At 44.3% G+C, this 22,103-nt stretch overlaps 1 protein-coding gene across 1 annotated transcript in view; it reads right to left on the bottom strand.

Annotated features, from left to right (window-relative positions):
- Positions 1-21,325, bottom strand: part of LOC309559841 (epithelial sodium channel subunit gamma-like) — a gene marked incomplete at its 5' end in the record, with an annotated part of 64,059 nt that extends 42,734 nt beyond the window's left edge. Inside the window, 2 exons of the mRNA XM_082263274.1 lie at positions 11,601-11,812; positions 20,975-21,325. Of these exons, the coding sequence (XP_082119400.1) occupies positions 11,601-11,812; positions 20,975-21,325 (563 nt within the window). The remainder of the gene's footprint in view (positions 1-11,600; positions 11,813-20,974) is intronic.
- Between the last annotated feature and the right edge of the window lie 778 nt (positions 21,326-22,103).

The following is a 22,103-nucleotide window of genomic DNA, read 5'->3' as shown; positions in this document are numbered from 1 at the left end:
ATATGTAGCCAAAAAAGTAATTGATCTGATAATAAAGTATTTCATTACACACGTCAGCTTTGTTACCTGTGTTACACAATGAGATGCTTGGAGAATCTTCTTTGTACTTAATCCCTCTATTTCTGGTGAAAGCCACCAACACGACATAATTATGCTGTAAATTGGGCATGCATAGCTAGTTCTAGTAACTTCTAGCGCCAGAAGCCAAATAAAGCAGAATATTAAAACACAGAGACATACACTAAAGCTAAAAGCTGGGTGGTAAGGTGGGGCTTGGGAGAGGTCGCATTCCTCTGCTAGCATGTTCTCCTAGGTTTAGGGACCTGCTAGAAGACAATGAGGTTATTTTAAAATCTGAATATTTAATCTCACATTTTTTCTAGTTGCACAGGTTTGCTTATGAAGGATTTCTATTTGCCGCCTTTATTTAATTTTCTTACTTTTTTTACCAATGGTTTAATGTGGAGAAGTGTAAGGTTTTGCACTTGGGGACTAAAAACATAAAAACACAATACACGTTAGGGGGGGAACCTTTGGGGGAATCAAAAATGTAGAAAGATCTGGGAGTCTTGGTAGAGGATAGACTAAGCAATAGCATGCAATGTCAAGTGGCAGCTGCCAAAGCCAGCAGAATATTAGCATGCATAAAGAAAGGGATGTATTCTAGAGATAAAACTATAATCCCTCCACTTTATAAAACTCTGGTCCGACCGCATCTGGAGTATTCTGTCCAGTTCTGGTCGCCAGTCCTCAGGAGGGATGTGTTGGAGCTGGAGAGAATCCAGAGAAGGGCAACTAAACTAATTAGGGGATTGGAGGACCTTAATTATGAAGAGCGTCTGCAATCGCTTGATTTATTCTTCCTGGAGAAGAGACGCCTGAGAGGGGACATGATAGCAATTTTTAAATATCTCAATGGGGATCTCAGCTTAGAAAAAAAGCTGTTCAGTCGAAGGGATTGCATGAGGACTCGAGGGCATACAATGCGATTAGAGGAGAAGCGTTTTAACCTCAGGCAACGTGGGGGGTTCTTTACTGTTAGGGCTACAAGATTGTGGAATTCTCTACCACAAAAGGGGTTTCTGCAGGAAGTATGGTGGCTTTCAAAAGACTCTTAGACGTACAGCTCAAGGATCAGAACATTCAGGGCTATGTGAGATGATTACGGCCACACACACACCTACACAGGTTGAACTGGATGGACTATTGTCTTTATTCAACCTCACCTACTATGTAACTATGTATAGCTTTAGAGCTTAAAGTCAGAGTTGATAGGCCCCCAAGGTCTGACTTTTTTCATGGGTGTTTATTGCTTGACCTTGTGCTTTTAAGGCATGCAATCCCCTTGGATCCTGAATGTGTATACTAGTAACAATAGATGTTAAAGGGTATCACCAAAGCTGCTCAGGGAAAGTAAATATTGTTTATTGGAGTATTGTGCAGAGGGCATGTCAGACTGCTGGAGATCTGGTCCCCTGTGCTCTATGAGAGAGCACCAGTCTGGTTCTCCAACATGCTGTTGCAACAGGACACTAGCACTAGAATATTAAAAATAAAATGGTAAAGGCTTTTCTTTTTTATGCAGTTTAACTGCATCCAAATCACTAAAAACATAAAAATGGGCCCCACTGGGCTTTAAAGCAGACCATCCATGATAATAGAAGGTCCCCTCTAGTGAAGGTCCTCCACCTTTCCACAAAAATGCACAACAGTTTATAGACTTGCAATACGTGAGAACTAAAGAGGTGACTACTTTTTATTTATGGCAAATTTACATGGGGGGCGCGGGAGCTTTTGATAGGGTGGATCTTCCATTTTTAGAAAAGGCCCACTTTCAGTAAAATATCATGTTTGGGTTTTACAGGACTCTAGGTGTGGGTCTTGGTAGGGAGATACTGTATGAGTTCCCATTGTTTGGGTAATTGTCCCATTAAGAGCGAGGACAGGAGACAGTTGGAAGTATATTTCACCCATGCAGGGTGAGGGTTTCCAGGGTGATCTGGCAGAGAGGGAAAACTGGTTTACAGTTTTTCCAGGATTGCAGGAGTGCAGCTCCCCCTCTCCCACCCCCCTCCCCAGGGCCGGGACAAGGGGTGGGCAGGAGGGTCAGCTTCCCTGGGCGCATTGGTTTATTGCAGGGATTGGGGGCACCCTGACCCTAACCCAAAGGGAATGGGGGGCACAGTTTGGCATCTTTGCCCTGGGCGCTAAATGACCTTGCCCTGGCACTGCCCCTCCCCTATCCTTACCTGAGCCTTATCTCGATGCATGAGAGCAACGGCTCTCAGGAGTCTCTCATTCCTAATTGACTCACACAGCAGCAGGAGTCAGTGAGCCAGTGAGGAGCCAGTGAGAAGAGAACGGGAGCGGGGCCGAGCCACGCTCTGTGTGTGAATGTACAATGTCCATTCATAGGAATGTGGCTCGGGAGCAAGCATGCTCGAGTGCCCCAATAGCAAGTGGATTGCTATTATGGCACTTAGCAGGGGAAAGGAACCAGGACTGCCAACAGGGGACCCAAATAGAAGAGAATTGGGACTGATCTTTACATATGGATCCTGAAATTTGGAAGCCGGGGACTTCAAACCCTGTTAACCACTTTAACTCCGCTCACATTGCTGCTACTGCAGCAATGTGGTTCGTTATCATCCAGCGACGTAGACCTACTTCGCTGGACTCCACCCCTTGTGGGCGGCGCGCGCCTGCCGCCAGAGGCTCGCTCCTGCTGTGTTCAGTCACAGCGGGAGTCGGGCCAGGGGAGGAGCGGCGGCGATCGCCGCCGCTCTTCCCCGATCGTCGGGGAATCTAGTTTGGAGATCCGCCCGCTTGTGACAGGGAGTGACAGATTGCAGTGTTCAGCATAGCTGAACATATGCGATCTGTCCCTGTGTCACTCAGTCACCTCCCCCCCACACGTTAGTAAGCACCAGGCATACATTAACCTCTCCATCTCCAATAAACATTAACCCCTTCCCTGCCAGTGTCATTTTTACAGTAACAGTGCATATGTATAGCACTGATTACTGTAGTAATGTCACTGGTACCCCCAAAAGTGTCAAAAATGTCAGTCAAGGGTCCGATCTGTCCGCCGCAATGTCGCAGTGCCGCAAAAAAAAAATCGCAGATCGCCGCCATTACTCGTTAAAAAAAAAACACCAAAAATGACAGAAATCTTTCCCTTAGTTAGTAAACGCAATAACTTTTACGCAAACCATTTAAAATACGCTTATTGTGATTTTTTTTTACCAAACATAGGTGGCAGAAAACAAATTGGCCAAAAAATTAAAAAAAAGTTTGATTTTTACATTTTTTTGGGGGGGGAATTTCATATAAAAAAATGTGAAAAATATTGTTATTTTTTCAAAATAAACGCTTTTTTTTTGTTTATAGCGCAAAAAGTAAAAATCGCACAGGTGATCAAATACCACCAAAAGAAAGCTCTGTTTGTGGGAAAAAAAAGGACGTAAAATTTCGTTTGGGTACGGCATTGCATGACCGCGCAATTGTCAGTTAAAGTCGCACAGTGCCGAATCGCAAAAAGTGGCCTGGACGTAAGACAGCAAAATCCTCCGGTGGTAAAGTGGTTAAGGGACAAGTTTATGCTGGTGGTGAGCCAAAGTTTTGCTTTGTTCAAACGATTGATGAACTGATTTGTTTTTTTAATGCTGACAAATAAGCTATTTTTGTTTGCTTTTTTAAAAAATAATAACTGTTTGCTTTTACAAGAGTGGCTGGCTAGTGATCTGGAACTCTCAAATATTACAGGGTGGACAGACTTTTTTAAAAGTTAGGTGTGTGGCTTCTTTTATTTTTATTATAGTTATTTATTTATTATGGTCAGTTATATAGTGCCGCCCATTTGCGCTGGCATCATACATCATACACACATATTAGGGCCAATTTAGACAGGAGTAATTAACCTTCGTTTTTTTTTTTGTTTTTGTTTTTTTATCCTTTTTTTTTTTAATTCTTTCTTTAAGGAGTCCACTTAAGCTGACCATTTATGGTGCAAATTTTGGCCAGTTCATCAGGAAACAGCCAAAAATTCACTCTGTGATTGGCCTCGTCAGCACCCTCCTGTCCGACCAGTGCTGGTACAAAGTCATCTAGAGCTAACGGCAAACTTCGCCCCCCCCCCCCCCCCCCAAGATGCATGAACATTATCTGCCAGCAAAAATCTCCCCTAAAAACACAAAAACACTGAGCACTAATCTGCATGCTACTCCCTAAGCATAAATTCCACCATCTGAGCACAAATCTTTGCCCCCCCACCCCCAAATTCCCGCAGCTCCGATCCCCCCCCCCCCCTTTAGGAACAATTTCACCCCTTCTAGCACAAATCCTCTACCCCTAAAATTTCTCCTCCTGGTAAATGTCTCCTTCCCCCCCCACAAATTGCCCCCAAATCCCCCACCTGGCACAAATCCTCTTCCCCCATCCCCCTTCCAACACAAATCACCCTAAATCACTACTCTTTGCACCTCCCCCAAATTTCCCCTTCATGAAGAATATTTACACTCTGCAGCACCCTAAATCCCTCCTTCAAACACAAATCCCCCTACCCCCAATCTCCTTGTGCCCCCCCCCCCCACCTCACATGATACCAGTGGTGTATTTTGGTTTTGTGCTGCCCTAGGCAGGACTAAAATTGGGCACCCCCCATGTAAATTTGCCTCACTCCTTTTTTAACGGATGTGACTCCCTCCAAAATTGAAGGAGAGAGAGAGGGGGATGAGAGAGAGAGAGAGAGGGGGATGAGAGAGAGAGAGGGATAAGAGAGAGAGAGAGAGAGAGAGAGAGAGAGAGAGGGTGAGAGAGGCGGCTCTAGCAATCAGTGGCCAATAGTCTCAGGTGGAGGGGGTGGCTTTTTTGCTGCCCCCCTGCAAAGTGCTGCCCTAGGCCTGGGCCTTGTTGGCCTAGGCCAAAATACAGCACTGCATGATACCACAGTGCCTAGGGCAGCCGTCCCTCCTGCCCACTCCTTATCACTCCCAGCACTGCGTCCGACATTCCTTGATTGAAAAATTAAAGGCACAAAATTGTTAGTCAAACAATGCCTGCATCCAATCAGCTGCAGTCACTGTTTCGGGGATTATGACAACCGGTCACACCGGCCATCAGAACACAGTAATTAAAACAAAACATTTGTTTGTTTCATTTAGCCCACAGTCTAAATGAAAAAAATCTATGTGTGTATGGCCAGCTTTGGCATAGTGTCTGCACCTACAGTAATTGCCTGCCTATATGACCAGAGGATTTTCCTGGAGTCATTGGTGTTCCCCTAACCTGCTCTGTATCTCCCAGAGCTGTCAGGACAAGCATGAGCAGTAAAAATTGTTACGTTTGAAAACTCTGCCTGTGTTAAGCCCTACTCTCACATAAAACAAGATTCAGACAGGTTTTACCATACAGAACCATATAAGGAAGATGAGGACTTAGCAAGGAATTTTTTCAATTGGTTTGGTATAAAAATGGAAGTTTTGCTTTAAAATTGACCTATTAATAGAATCCAGGCTTCAGATGAAACAGTATTGCATATCAGCAATATCAAACCTCATTCTTACTTAAAGTGTAAAGCAGGCTTGTTATACTCACTGTGGAACCTAAGGGGTTAATCCTCTGCATTGTGTAAAAAGGATGTTTAATCCTGTCTTCTCTGATCCTCCCTTTCTTTTATTGTCCCCAATTTATCTGATATTACAGAGCCTTGGGGGCACTCGGCACATGCTCAGTTTGGTGTCTATTGCTAGAGTTGTTTTTTTTTTTTTTTTGGGGGGGAGGGTGCATGTGATCAGCACAGGACCAATCAACACTGTCCAGACAGAAGGTCAGGGGTCATGCAGCCTCATAGGACAGTCGGAGTAGAATGAAAACTCCTCCTACAAGCTTTAAGCAGACACTGATAGAAGTCAGAAGACTGCTAATGAAAAAAGTATTTAACAGTTTATATTTACTAAAATACCATATTTATCGGCGTATAACACACACTTTTTTCGCCCTGACAAGAGAGTGCAAATAATGTGTGCGTGTTAGATGCCGATATGCCTCAGGGGGGAAGGGGGGGGGGTGGTCCAGGAGATTGTACTTCGTATAACAGCAGCCGCCGAGTAGGCAGGAGATCTCCGCTCTGTGTAATCCGGATGCTCTAATCTCCATGCAATGGTGAGGCTGCTGATGGGCACTGATCAGGCTGCAATGATGGGCAATAGTGAGGCTGCTGATGGGCACTGATCAGGCTGCATTGATAGGCAATGGTGAGGCTGCTGATGGGCACTGATCAGGCTGCAATGATGGGCAATAGTGAGGCTGCTGATGAGCACTGATCAGGCTGCATTGATAGGCAATGGTGAGGCTGCAGATGGGCACTGATCAGGCTGAATTGATGGGCAATGGTAAAGCTGCTGATGGGCACTGATCAGGCTGCAATGATGGGCAATAATGAGGCTGCTGATAAGCACCGATCAGGCTGCAATGATGGGCAATAATGAGGCTGCTGATGAGCACTGATCAGGCTGCAATGATGGGCTATAATGAGGTTGCTGATGGGCACTGATCAAGCTGCAATGATGGGCAATAATGAGACTGCTGATGAGCACTGATCAGGCTGCAATGATGGGCAATAATGAGGCTGCTGATGGGCACTAATCAGGCTGCAATGATGGGCAATAATGAGGCTGCTGATGAGCACTGATCAGGCTGCAATGATGGGCAATAGTGAGGCTGCTGATGAGCACTGATCAGGCTGCAATGATGGGCAATAATGAGGCTGCTGATGAGCACTGATCAGGCTGCATTGATGGGCAATGGTGAGGCTGCAGGTGGGCACTGATCATGCTGAATTGATGGGCAATGGTAAGGCTGCTGATGAGCACTGATCAGGCTGCAATGATGGGCATTAATGAGGCTGCTGATGGGCACTGATCAAGCTGCAATGATGGGCAATAATGAGGCTGCTGATGAGCACTGATCAGGCTGCAATGATGGGCAATAATGAGGCTGCTAATGAGCACTGATCAGGATGCAATCATGGGCAATAATGAGGCAGCAATGATGTGCACTGATCAGGCTGCAATGATGAGCAAAGGTGAGGCTGCAGATGGGCACTGATCAGGCTGCAATGATGGGCAATAGTGAGGCTGCTGATGGGCACTGATCAGGCTGCAATGATGGGCAATAGTGAGGCTGCTGATGGGCACTGATCAGACTGCATTGATGGGTAATGGTGAGACTGCAGATGGGCACTGATCATGCTGAATTGATGGGCAATGGTAAGGCTGTAGATGGGCACTGATCAGGCTGCAATGATGGGCAATGGTGAGGCTGAAAATGGGCACTGATCAGGCTGCAATGATGGGCAATAATGAGGCTGCTGATGAGCACTGATCAGGCTGCAATGATGGGCAATAATGAGGCTGCTGATGGGCACTGATCAGGCTGAAATGATGGGCAATAATGAGGCTGCAATGATGGGCACTGATCAGGCTGCAATGATGGGCAATGGTGAGGCTGAAAATGGGCACTGATCAGGCTGCAATAATGGGCAATAATGAGGCTGCTGATGAGCACTGATCAGGCTGCAATGATAGGCAATAATGAGGCTGCTGATGGGCACTGATCAGGCTGCAATGATGGGCAAAGGTGAGGCTGCAGATGGGCACTAATCAGGCTGAATTGATGGGCAATGATAAAGCTGCAGATGGGCACTGATCAGGCTGCAATGATGGGCAATGGTGAGGCTACATATAGGCACTGATCAGGCTGCATTGATGGGCAAAGGTGAGGCTGCATTGATGTGCACTGATCAGGCTGCATTGATGGGCAAAGGTGAGGCTGCATTGATGTGCACTGATCAGGCTGCATTGATGGGCACTGAGACTTATTTTGCTTCAAAATTCTTTATTTAAAATTTACGTTTTTTTTCCTGAAACTTCCCACTTACATTTAAAGTTTGTGTTATACACCTGTGCATGTTATAGGCGGATAAATACAGCAATTGCATTTCCATGTTCTGAGTACTGTGGGAGACCAGATATAGTGAATGCAGAGTCCTGGGTTTAGTAACACTTTAGTAAAAAAGTTAATATTGCCTGCTTGCTTTAAATAAAAACATATATTAGTCCTCGGCTCCCTTAGGCCCCTGGCACAAGGATTCAGGCACAGCGTGCATTTGGCATTTTAGTGCACCCTAGAGGCACAGGTGCAGCATCCAGCCCTGCTACCTGCAGCCTTTCAAAGTCTTTGGCAGGCTTTGACTAATTAAGGCTGAACGCTGTGGCGAATGGCTCTGGTGTTTAGGGCCCTATGTGTTCAGGGATGAATTCCTGGAACACAGAAGATATATGTTCTGGACATTCGTCCCGGATTGCATAAGGCTCTAAACAAGAGTAGAGCTCGGCACAGTGCTCGGCATTCTTAGACCTAAAGCACAGGCAAAGATAACATGGTCTCTACCTATAGGATCTTGTTAAATTTACCTGGCCCTAAACCTCCACTTCTGGGGTCCCTCGCCAGGGCCCCCTGCTCCTCCTCTTGTGTGTTTTCCCCCATAGCATACCACTTTCTATGGAGGCAGATGTGCAGGCTTGCTCCTGAGCTGGGCTGTGTGCATCCATAGACACACAAAGCACAGCTCAGCCTCTTGCTATGGGGCAGATATGCAGGCTCACTCCTGAGCCAGGCTGTGTGCGTCTATGGAGCAGACACATTCCCGCTCTCTGCTCACAGGATTTGATTGACAGCAGCGAGAGCCAATGGCTGCTGCCTCTGTGTACTGTGTATGCAGGGAGAGAGCTGTTACAGATGGGGAGAACACGCGTGGATCGAGAAACGGAGGAGAGGAGGCCATAATGCTACTGGGACCTTTTTTTACCCTAATGAAAGGAATGTATTAAGGTAAAGAATGTTATGCATTTAGAACAACTTTAAACCCAAAAATAAAATTTTTAAATATTGCTCAGATGTAGTGGCTGTGTTAGTTTTCTTTTTTTAGGCTTTTTTACTTTTACTTTAGATGAACTAGCAGATTTAGAAGGACTTGACTATAAAATTAAAGCTGCAAACTCCAGCTAACGCTTTTAAAGCAGTTACAGCAATGTTTTTTTTTTTCCTTTTGATATTAAGGTTTTACATATATTAATTAAAGCTTGGCTACTGTAAGTTTCTCTGTCAGTGTTAAATGGTTTGTCTCTAACTGCTATTTTTGCTGGACAGCTTGGTCTGTTTAACTACAGGACGCCTGCGCTATAGCTGAAAGACGGCTACAGTGCGGACCTAAATTGCCGGGAGGGCATACATTGACGTGCTCCCGTGCACGAGCAGCCTGCGTGCTCCCTGCAGAGCGGCCCAGCTTGCTCTGTGATCAGCAAGTCCTTGAGACTCGCCTGATCACAGATCGGAGTAATGGGGTGGTCCTGCGCCCTTACCACGTGATCAACCAATGATAGCTGATCATGTGAAGTAGACAACAGCCGGCGATCAGCTGTTTTTTTCTCCTCTCACTGTCAGTGTGAAGAGAAAAAGAAAACTATCGCCGGCTGCTGTCATAGGGAGATCGGTCTTGAAGAGGAGAGGGCAAATTGTGCCCACCAGTCCCACCTACCAGTGCCCACAAGTGCCCACCAGTGTCAAACACCAGTGCCCACTTCCAGTGCCCACCATTGTCCACCAGTGCCACCTATCAGTGCCAATTAGTGCCCCATCATAAGTGTCACCTACCAGTGCCTATCATTGCCCATCAGTGCCACCCATCAGTGCCACCTATTAGTGCCCATCACTGCTCATGAGTGCTGTTTATTAGTGCCCTTCAGCACCACCTACCAGTGCCCTTCAGTGCTGCCCATCAGTACCACCCATCATGCCACCTTATCAGTGCCCACCAGTGCCGCCTATCAGTGCCCAACAGTGCAGCCTATCAGTGCCTACCAGGGCCCATCAGTGCCGCCTCATCAGCACACATCAATGAAGGAGAAAAATTACCTGTTTGCAAAATTTTATAACAAACTATAAAAACTGTTTTTTCTTTTCAAAATTTTCATTTTTTTTTTTGTTTGTTCAGCAAAAAATAAAAACCCAAGAAGTGATTAAATACCACCAAAACAAAGCTCTATTTGTTTGAAAAAACAATAAAAATTACATTTGGGAACAGTGCTGCATGACCTCGCAATTGTCATTCAAAGTGCAATAGCGCAGAAAGCTGAAAATTGGCCTGGGCAGGAGGGGGGTTTAAGTGCCCAGTAGGCAAGTGGTTAAAAGGAAGTTAAAAAAAACCAAACTTACTGGCCAGATCACCAGGCGCAAAAAAGGAAAAATGTAGCCATCACATCTAAGAATGGGTAAGCTGCAATATAATCCATTTTTGCTTTTGCTCACCTTCCGGCCTGTCATCAGCTATGCATTTCCTCCACCGTTTCCCCCCCAAAAAAACTAAAATGTATTAGTAGCTCTGAAACACTTACCTTCACTTAAAGCGGCACTAAACCCTCCTAGGAAGCTGCCATTTTGGTCTCTGTTTGATCTATATTTGCTGTGGTGCTGCTCATGTGAGCCGCTTGGACACCAGTCATGTGATGGCTTGACAGTTCAGTTGGGGGCTAATATAGGCATACTAGTAACTGTAACAGGCATGCCTTGAATTTTGCTGTGTTGGGAAACAGTTAAATAAGTAGGTTTAATTCCCCTTAAAGTGGAATTAAACCCATCAATTTAACAGTTTTAATTAACAGTTACTTTCCCAGAACGTGACGGGATTGCTAACTATCACATTTGCTAGTGCTCTCAACCAAACTGTGAAACCATTAAATGACTGGTGTCATATCTGATCACATGTGCAGCATCATGGCAATGGAAGGTCAGACAGAGGCTAAGATGGCAGCTTCCTTGGCTGAATACAATAGAAGGGTTTAGTTCCAATTTAAGGAAACCTTGATCTCATGGAATTCAGTCATATGACAATGTCTAGTGATTTCCACTGAGGAATAGGATCACAGTTCTGATCTCTTCTTCAGCAAGTATAACAGGACTGCCCACGGCGGAATTCGAGGAGCAGTGGTATCTTTGTAAGAAGCTATATACTTCAGTTACAGTACCATTTTTTTGTTGATCATATAATGGTAAGCAGAGTAGGGAGTACCCTAATTCCTAATAGGAATCTTAAGCCAAAACCTTTTTTTTTTTAACTTTTGATAAAGTAGAGAATGATAAGAACCACTTTCAGATATTGTTGTGTCTGCATACCATTGAGGAGATTTCCCCTCAATTCCTATCTTGGAGACACAACGAGAAGTGAATGGAAATATCTCCCAATTGAGGGCACAGTTGTCATGAAAAAAGGTGTCCCTATTTGAGGAGTTCTACTCATCTCCTGCTCTGGAGGCAGCTGTAAAAGTTTGACTTTTCCCCACTCTCTGTCCCAGAGACAATAGTCATTGGGGCAAATAGAGAGGATGGATCTCCCAGTAAGAAAAAACCTGACCAAGGTTCTAACCCTTCCCTGCATTTTCCATACTTTTGGCTTTAAATATACAGTTCTTCAATAAACCATCTGAAAATGGTGGAAGGCCTGGTTAAGGTCTTTTACTGCTGTTTTCTTTTGTTTTACCTACCTCGCGTTGCATTCTTGGCCGTGGAAGTTGCAGAAGATTAGCATGTCCTCCAGCTGATGTCCCATTTCAATCTTCTGCTCATCGGATAACTGGTTAAACTCAGAAGCAAACTTATTGAAGGCACTGGCATACTGTATTGTCTCATCTTGAAATTCTGCAGAGGAATTGACATGCGATCGATTTCTACGGTGGATTGTTTCTAGACCAGAACCCTGCAGAGTCAGAATGATAGAATTATATAGTTTGCCTAAAATACATTGTTAGCTCAAATCTTGTCAGGAGGCAATCACAATGATATTACAGCGCTTCAGTTGCTAACCTTCCTTTCTAGATAGTGAATTCACCCTCGTCCGGCCGGGAGTTATGACAACACATAGCACTCAAACGTAGTGCAGTCACAACTAATTTTATTGCACGTGAAGCTCATATTTAAGGCATGTTTTGAGCGGGAAAGACTGCTCCAAACCGGTTTATAATTCATCAGTCAATAGCACATATCAGACAGAATAGTACATAAAAGGGCCTTTGCTTTCGCCATGCATTTGTGTCAATATGAGGTGTTTTGTTGTAGTATCGGTCCGTCCTGTGTTCAGCTTGTCTGTGTTAATGTAAGCAATTGTCAATTGTTTATGGTGGTGTCAGTCTCTATGCAAAATGTCTTGTAATCGAAATGCTAAGCCTTAACTCGTTAAGTGTCTGAATGAATGAATGGAAAAATGTTGAACATGTCAATGTCTTTTCATCTATATGCAAAATACAGCTGTCTGCTGTCCAAGGTTGTTATGAATGGTTGTCCGTCTAGCTCGTTACGATGTAAATGCAAGGGCCCACATTTCATCACAGGATGGGCATAAACTGAAATATATATCTGAAATATCATAAGGCATGTTAATACAATCCTTCATACATTTTATGGGTAAATTAACCCACTGTCACCCACTTCCAACCAGATTTAATCGCAAAAATGAGCAAATAAATCAATGCAACCTACCACCACCAACTTCTGTTAAAACCACTTGCTGGCCACCTCCTGTAGCTTTACTGCTACAGTGTGGCTTGGCTGTGCAGCATCACATATATATATATATATATATATGATTTGCATTTGCGGCTAGGGGCGCTCCCGTGCACTCCCACCGCCCCAGTCAGTGCCATTAGTATAGTGACAGAGCATATTATTAGCACTTATTACGGTATTAGTGTCGCTGGAGATATAAGTGGCAGAAAGTCAGTTCCCCCCCAGCCTCAGTTAGTGTCAGATTGTACACCGCACTATCACCGTCCCGTTTTAAAGTGGAATTTTATCCATAACAACGTAATAAAAAATAATGTTCTTTAGCAAAGAACATACATTCCACATGAATAAGTATGCTACCAAAATTAGTTAGGGCTGTAAATTGCCTCCAGAATTGTTCCTGTTTCTTCTTGCAGGAGGCCGACATTTTGCTGAAGCCCAGAGCCCCTGCAGTAAATCATAAAGCGGGACTAAATCCATTCATTTAACAGTTTTAAAAAAACAGTAACATTCCTGGAAGGCCAGGATTGCTGACTTTCACATTTGCTTATGTCCTCAACCAAACTGTCAAAACATCAAATGGCTGGTGTTATAAACTGATCACATGTGCAGCACCATGGCAGTTGCAGCTCAAACAGATGCAGCTTCATTCGCTGTAAAGGATAGGAGGATTTCATTTCTCTTTAAGGCTGTCAGCAAATCAGCCTCTACAAACTCGGCAGTGCCTAAAAATACCTAAAAATGGGGAGCAACTGAGCATATGCAGAGCAGGGTGTGACAGTGTATTACTGGATTTTAAACAATATAGACACTTATTTTTAATGTTTAACATAGCTATACCTGCAAAAGGGGTCAGCCTGAAATGATCCAGCAGGACTTAATTTTCTGACTAAAATTCCACTTTAAATTGCTGATCACCGCCATTAGTAGTGTATAAAAAAAAAACACATACCATACCATATTAATATACCATAACAAAATCAAAAAGGGCCGCACAAATGAGAACACAAACATAAATCAAAAAAAGAAAATATACAAAATGAAAAAGAAAAAATATGAATCCTTATACCAGTGCATGAATAATAATAGCAATCGCAATAAAATAAAATAATAGTCCCCAAAAAGTAAATCAAACGCAAAATAATCCAAAGCAATCTGAAGAAGGACTCCTAATTTTGCACCATAAAAAAGGAATTCCGCCACACTGCAAGTACTCCAAGGATCAGCTATTCCAAAACAGCTTGACAAGGGAGGGCGCATGCCCCTATATGGTACAGCGCATTCTCCGAAACGCATTGCAATCTAGTCCTAAACCCTACCCGCATCGTCCTACCCCTGGCTGTGTTCCACGCTGCGGGCGGCTTTTTCCTCCACTCGGGAACTCCTGTCACATTCCACCTGGCAGTACCAGCAGCCCCCGCAGGTCTCTGCAACTGGCATTCCAGACCTACACTCATTGATGTGCTTATTTTATTACCTATCTATTGTAAGTAGCCCTGTTGTAGGGTTTATTAACCACTTGCCGACCAGTCACGTTGACTGTACTGCGGCAAAGTGGTTCATTATCGTCTGGCGATGTAGACCTACGTCACCAGCGTGCGCCGCCGTAGGATCGCTCGTGCTGTATTTAGTTACAGCGGGAGTCGGGCCATCGAGTGTGGAGATCCGCCTGCTTGTGTAAACAAAGCGGGCGGATCTCCTAAGTGACAGGCAGGGTCAGATTGCAAGGTTCAGCATAGCTGAACCTGCGATCTGTCCCTGTGTCACTCAGTCCCCTCCCCCCACACACGTTAGTAAGCACCAGGCATACATTAACCCCTCCCTCTCCAATAAAAATTAACCCCTTCCCTGCCAGTATAATTTTTACAGTAACAGTGCATATGTATAGCACTGATTACTGTAGTAATGTCACTGGTACCCCCAAAAGTGTCAAAAATGTCAGTCAAGGGTCCGATCTGTCCGCCACAATGTCGCAGTCCCGCAAAAAAAAAAAACGCAGATCGCCGCCATTACTCGTTAAAAAAAACCCACCAAAAATTACAGAAATATTTCCCTTAGTTAGTAAACGCAATAACTTTTGCGCAAACCAATCAAAATACGCTTATTGCGATTTTGTTTACCAAAAATATGTAGCAGAAAACAAATTACCCAAAAATGATAAAAAATTTAGATTTTTACATTTTTTTTGGGGGGGAATTTCATATACAAAAATTTGAAAAATATTGTTATTTTTTCAAAATTTTCGCTCTTTTTTTTGTTTATAGCGCAAAAAGTAAAAATCGCACAGGGGATCAAATACCACCAAAAGAAAGCTCTGTTTGTGGGGAAAAAAAGGACATAAATTTCGTTTGGGTATGGCGTTGCATGACCGCGCAATTGACCGCGCAAAAGTCGCACAGTGCCGAATCGCAAAAAGTGGCCTGGACGTAAGACAGTAAAATCCTCCGGTGCTAAAGTGGTTAAAATACATCATCTTATTGCACTTAGAGGCACTTCACTGATTTTATTTTCATCAAAACACCACAAGTGTTCCATCACCTTGTGTACAATAGAATTCTTACCAAAACTAGTGGACTCTGTTAGGTATACCAAGAGTCAATAGCGCATGGGTAATTGCATGGTCCCCATTTGGAAAATTATGTCTCCTCTGACTATTTGGCTACATCCTTATGAGCGTCTCATCCGCCATATGAGATTCAATCATAACAGTTAAAATAAAAAAAAATAAAAAAATTGGGAAGACCACATAGCGTGAAATCATAAACTGAAATGTATTTAAAACCACTAACCACTCACATGATAAAAAACTATATAAGCTTCTCTGTAAAATTCCGGTTCCAGGAGTCAGACAGGCCACTTCCTAGTTATGAGGTGCGTGATAACGTCATGGGTGTTTCGTCACATCTGACGTCATCGGAGGCACAAAAGTTCCATGTCCTCAACATCAGATGTGACGTAAAGCATGGAGCTTGAAAATAGGTCAGAACCAGGTCAGACGCAGGTCAAAGGCACCTCTGAAGCAGATCAGAAGAATCTTAGAGGCCCCTCAAACTGGTTGTTCTTGAAAGCTTGCGGCATTTGCTCATCTACACCCCATAATGACCTTTCCTTCTACAAATGCAATGAGTTGTCTCTGAATTTAAATGAGTGCATGTCTGTTCTTGGTCATTGACCAAGTAAGTACTGGAACTAGAGACAGCCGGGCATATAATGTTTTCGGAAGGCATTCTGCAAAGGAAATCAAATTTTTTCTCTCCATATATTTTTTTCTGGAGTAAAAGGTAGCCTTTATTTAGATATATAATATGAATATTTATTTAAAGCTTTTCTTTAAAAATTAAAAGTCAGCAGCTATAAATCCTGTAGCTGCTGATTTTAACATTAGGACACTTACCTGTCCAGAGATCAGGAGCTGTCCTCACTCAAGCTGGCTCTTCAGCCATCTTTGGATCAAGATGCTGGTGTTCTGTCAGATTACCGCTACCCATCAGATTGTGTAACGGAAGTGATGTTCCGACAATAAAAACACACTGCTCATGCACTTGCATTCCAATATGCGTTCCATGGCGGTAGCGGTAATCTGACAGCCATTAATGGCTAAACCGCTGACAACAAAAGTGAGTACACCCCTAAGTTAAAATGTCCAAATTGGGCCCAAAGTGTCAAGATTTTGTGTGGCCATCATTATTTTCCAGCATTGACTTAACCCTCTTGGGCATGGAGTTCACCACAGCTTCACAGGTTGCCACTGGAGCCCTCTTCCACTCCTGCATGATGACATCACAGAGCTGGTGGATGTTTATAGACCTTGAGCTTCTCCACCTTCCATTTGACGATGCCCCACGGATGCTCAATAGGGTTTAGGTCTGTTGACATGCTTGGCCAGTCCATCACCTTTACTCTTGTAACGCTCCTGCATTTTTATTATAGGCTGGATTTGCAGCTGCAAAATCTCCACTCAGTAGTCATGTAGAGATGTGTTGAATACCAGATCCAACTCTCCAGGACTCATCACCGTGGGCCTGTCAGCTTCAACATACAGATATATACACACTCAATGAGATGTTCCTGGAGTGATAGGATGTATATGATAGTATGAAGGTGATGTGCTGAAGGGACAGGTGTGAACAGTGACAAGGATGGTAATCACTTGATAGGTTTTGTATAGGAGAGTTCAAGATGGTATTTAGAAATGCAGATAGGTTAGTATCGAGTATGCTAACAGGTGGTGAGGACAGCAGATGACAAATACAGGATAGACTTACCCAGTGCAAGGATAGGTAGTAGTAGACAGGAGAGCTAGCAATCTATGCAGCAGTGCAGATGATAGATGGTAGTAGGCTGAAGAGCTAGCAACCTATGTAACAGTGCAGATGATAGGATAGTATGGATAGGTAGTAACAGTCCTTAATGTGCATAGGTAGATAGTGCAATAAGGTTATGGAGGGTTCCCCTGCGGGGTACTTATCACTTGTAATGTTAGTAGTTAGAGAGGTCCAGTAGATAGGAATGATCCGGTAGCGAGATACAGGGATCAGTAGCGAGGTACCGGTCTGCTCCAGGTAAAGGGAATAGCTGGAGGTTCCGATCGAGAGACAGGCTTGAAAGCATGTGGATAACAAGGCAGGTTGAACGAACAATGTGAGTGAGACCGCCGGCGGTTGAAATAGCCGCTCTGCGGCGCTCAGCAGTGACATCATCGTTCTTAAAGGTATATGCGTACCACCTGAAGAGAAAGGTGGGACGCATTACAGAGAAAGTGGTGATTAAGGGTACCAGAATCTTACAACTCTCAGCTTCTTTAGCAAGGCAGTGGTTGTCTTGGAGGTGTGTTTGGGGTCGTTATGTTGGAATACTGCCCTGCGGCCCAGTCCCTGAACTGAGGGGATCATGCTCTGCTTCAGTATGTCACAGTTAATGTTGGCATTCATGGTTCCCTCAATGAACTGTAGCTCCCAAGTGACTGCAGCGCTCATGCAGCCCCAGACCATGACACTCCCACTGCCATTCTTTACTGTAGGCAAGACACACTTTGTCTTTGTACTCCTTACCTGGTTGCCGCCACACACGCTTGACACCATCTGAACCAAATAAGTTTATCTTGGTCTCATCAGACAAAAGGACAGTTTCCAGTAATCCATGTCCTTAGTCTGCTTATCTTTAGCAAACTGTTTGCAGGCTTTTTTGTGCATCATCTTTAGAAGAGGCTTCCTTCTGGGACGACAGCCATGCAGACCAATTTGATGCAGTGTGCGGTATATGGTCTGAGCACTAACAAGCTGACCCCCCAGCCCTTCAACCTCTGGCAGCACTCATACGTCTATTTCCCAAAGGCAACCTCTGGATTTGACGCGGAGCACATGCACTCAACTTCTTTGGTTGACCATGGCGAGGCCTGTTCTGAGTGGAACCTGTCCTTTTAAACAGCTGTATGGTCTTGGTCACCATGTTGCAGCTCAGTTTCAGGGTTTTGGCAATCTTCTTATAGCCTAGGCCATCTTTATGTAGAACAACAATTCTTTTTTTCAGATCCTCAGCCATGAGGTGCCATGTTGAACTTCCAGTGACCAGTATGAGACAGTAAGAGCAATAACACAAAATTTACCACACCTGTTCCCCATTCACACCTGGGACCTTGTAACACTAACGAGTCACATGACACCAGGGAGGGAAATGGCTAATTGGGCCCAATTTGGACATTACAATTTAGACATTTTCACTTAGGGATGTACTTACTTTTGTTACCAGCAGTTTAGACAATAATGGCTGTGTTGAGTTATTTTGAGGCCACAGCAAACTTACACTGTTATACAAGCTGTACACTCTACATGTCTTTGGGAAATAGACGTATGAGTGTTGCCAGCATTGCTGCAGGGGTTGAAGGGGTGGGGGGTCAGCCTGTCAGTGCTCAGATCATACGCCGCACACTGCATCAAATTGATCTGCATGGCTGTCATCTCAGAAGGAAGCCTCTTCTAAAGATGATGCACAAGAAAGCACGTTTGCTGAAGACAAGCAGACTAAGGACATGGATTACTGGAACCATGTCCTGTGGTCTGATGAGACCAAGATAAACTTATTTGGTTCAGATGGTGTCAATCATGTGTGTCAGCAACCAGGTGAGGAGTACAAAGACAAGTGTATCTTGCCTACAGTCAAGCATGGTGGTGGAAGTGTCATGGTTTGGGCCTGCATGAGTGCTGCTGGCACTAGGGAGCTACAGTTCATTGAGGAAACCACGAATGCTAACATGTACTGTGACATACGGAAGCAGAGCCTGATCCCCTCCCTTCGGAGACTGGGCCGCAGGGCAGTATTCTAACATGATAACAACATCAAACACACCTCCAAGGCAACCACTGCATTGCTAAAGAAGCTGAGGGTAAAGGTGATGGACTGGCCAAGCATGTCTCCAGACCTAAACCCTATTGAGCATCTGTGGGGCATCCTCAAATGGAAGGTGGAGGAGCGCACGGTCTCTGACATCCACCAACTCCGTGATGTCGTCATGGAGGAGTGAAAGAGGACTCCAGTAGCAACCTGTGAAGCTCTGGTGAACTCCATGCCTAAGAGGGTTAAGGCAGTGCTGGAAAATAATGGTGGCCACACAAAATATTGACACTTTGGGCCCAATTTGAACATTTTCACTTAGGGGTGTACTCACTTTTGTTGCCAGCAGTTTAGACATTAATGGCTGTGTGTTGAGTTATTTTGAGGGAACAGCAAATTTACACTGTTATACAAGCTGTACACTCACTACTTTACATTGTAGCAAAGTGTCATTTCTTCAGTGTTGTCACATGAAAAGATATAATAAAACATTTACAAAAACGTGAGGGGTGTACTCACTTTTATGAGATACAGTAGGAGCTGCCATTGCAGTGGGGCTGTCATACTATTCATCATAGTCATCCTTCATCATTATCTGTCTAATAATCCTGTCTTTCCTTTACATTCTAATCACTTCACTCCTTAGGCTCCATGCACACTGGCTTAAAAATCGCTGATTCTAGAGAAGTTTTTTGTGAGCTGCCTGTAGAAGCAGCTCAATGTTATCCTATATGTCGATGCACATTAGAACAATAACAGGCATAGTTTAGAGCCAGTTCACACTAGGGCGACCTGTTAGGCGACCTGGTCGCCTGACAGGTCGCCTGCCATAGAGAAACTGTGGACCCGTTCTAATAGGAGCGACACAAGTCGCTCCGACTTAGAAAAAGGGTCCGGAGCTTCTTTGGGGAGACCCGGAGCGACCTGCATTGACTTCAATGATATGAAGTCCATGCCGGCCGCTCCGAGGTCACGGTGCGAGCTGCACACCGCGACTTCACAGGTCGCACCGAAAGTCGGGTCGCTCATATGTGAACCGGCTCTTAAGCTCAACGTTTACAGGCAGGCAAAAAAATCCTTCTGGTTTGTGTTTCGGATTGAAGCTTTCTGGCAGAAAAAATGCAAAACTCTCCTAAACTTGTACAAACTTTGTACAAACTTTTTCAGCCAAGGGAACTGGCATTTTTTAAGCCAAGTGTGCATGAGCCTAATTGAGTCATTGACCCTGAACAAGCATGCAGACACTTCCCTGGTTAGTTCCCTGGATTTTTCTGGGTCACTAAGCAGTGAATGGCTGGAAATAACAGCCCCACCACCATTAAAAACAAGTCCACAAAAGCAGCTCCCATTTTTCATCTTTCCAACAGGTTTGGTTCAACTTCTGTACAGATTTGGGAACCTTTATATACATAGCCGTGAATGTTAGTAGCAGCTTTACCACACAATATAGGATGTCTATCTTGGAGTTTAATAGCCATTTGAAGAAAACCTGTTATTTAAAAAGAACCTGCCTAGAAATGTGGAAACTGCCTCTCCGGACTTGTTTTCAAAGGCATACGATTTGGATGGTGTTATCCTCATTCGGTCTTCCCTATGCAATAAGCCACTGACCTGAAAGCAGCATTCGGGTGAAGAGTCCTGACTTCGCTACTTGCAATTTGCTTTGGATCAGATACTCATTCAGTAATGAAGCAAGGACAAGGGTGATCTAGAGCTTACACCAAAGAACCTGTCAATGGCAGTTCCCTATATTCCATGTTATTGAGACATATACCCAAAAATACAAATGATCCTGCTCGCCTTAGCTTTAAAGGGACCATATTGGTTCTCTGAACATGCTAAGAAGTTGGACTCAAATTTTGGCAAAATCCTGCAGAAAAGCAGAAGTGACTGGGGTTTAAAACAGTTGTTCCAGCAGCAAATTTGTAAAATATTGGGATATACATAGATGCCCTTTCTTTGCCTTCCACACACACACACACACACACACTTATCAGCAGACACATGAGGATATATTAGATGTTCTCACCTGCAGGGAGGTAGACATGGCAAAGTTCTTCTGGATGGACGAAAGTCTAACGCTGTTCAGATTGCAGATGGTGACAGCCGGGAATTTAAGTTTGGCCTTGGAGATGAGCATGATCTTCTCGTGTGATGGGTAAGTGTAGTAGGTCATGACCATCTCGGTACACTGCCACAGAGCACAGGACAGGGCAAACGTCACAAAAAAAAGCCAAACTAGGCGCCGAAACCAATGCCTTGACCTGAAGATGTTAGGGATACCATGAGCCGAGGTGTGTTGCAGGATAGCCCGACCTAGCTTCCTTAAGGTGGTGGCATCATAGGACGATGTCAAGGCCCTCATCTCTGGGTAGCCCATTGTCACTTTGTGTCACAGAGGACAGGAACCGAAGTGCCAGCAGCCCAGCTTAAACACCTTCTGTGAACCAACCTGAGAGGCTCTTAAAAAGACAGGCGCTGTAATGCCCAAAGGTATAGGGACCTCTAATCCATATTTCCTTTTGTTGTGATGACCTGTTACCTTAGCGACAACCCCAGTAATGATCTCATTATAATTCCAAGTTATAGACAGCCTTTAAGATGCTACTTCTGAGAACCAATTAAAATAAGACTGGACATTTTATAATACCAGCTATACTAAGCTCTTGGATTCTATCGGGAAATATATTGATTTGATATCACATATTCTGTTCTCCTTTGCGGCATCCTGTCATACAGACATCTCTCATATCTAGAAGCTTTAACTTACTTTAAAACTGGAGAACAGATAATATAGAAGCCCTCACATGCTATTTCCCTTCACTACACGGACAGCAATGTTCAGAAAGAGTAGAGAAAATAAAAATGTTCTATTTTGCATCTTGGAAAGTGAGCAGTTTTTTTCCTGATTCAGACCTGTTTTCCTGTGACATGATATGGAAGAGAAAAGGCCACGCACAAACACAAGTTCAAGCTTATGGACACAGCTCTGGAGCAATGTGCTCTCCTCCAGCTATTCAGTGTCCTCCTTCAGTACTCCTTTTCCAGCACTGCTCTTCCTGGTCTTCTTCTGGGCCTACGGTCCTTAGCCTTTCCTACTAGCCAGGATGACTGAGCTCCTGCACATGTACATCTTATAGCTGCTGTACATGCGTAAC

The sequence above is a fragment of the Pelophylax lessonae genome (genome assembly GCF_965119305.1).
Source record: "Pelophylax lessonae genome assembly, chromosome: 7".
Classification (NCBI taxonomy): domain Eukaryota; kingdom Metazoa; phylum Chordata; class Amphibia; order Anura; family Ranidae; genus Pelophylax; species Pelophylax lessonae.
This window is presented reverse-complemented; position numbering and strand designations above follow the sequence as displayed.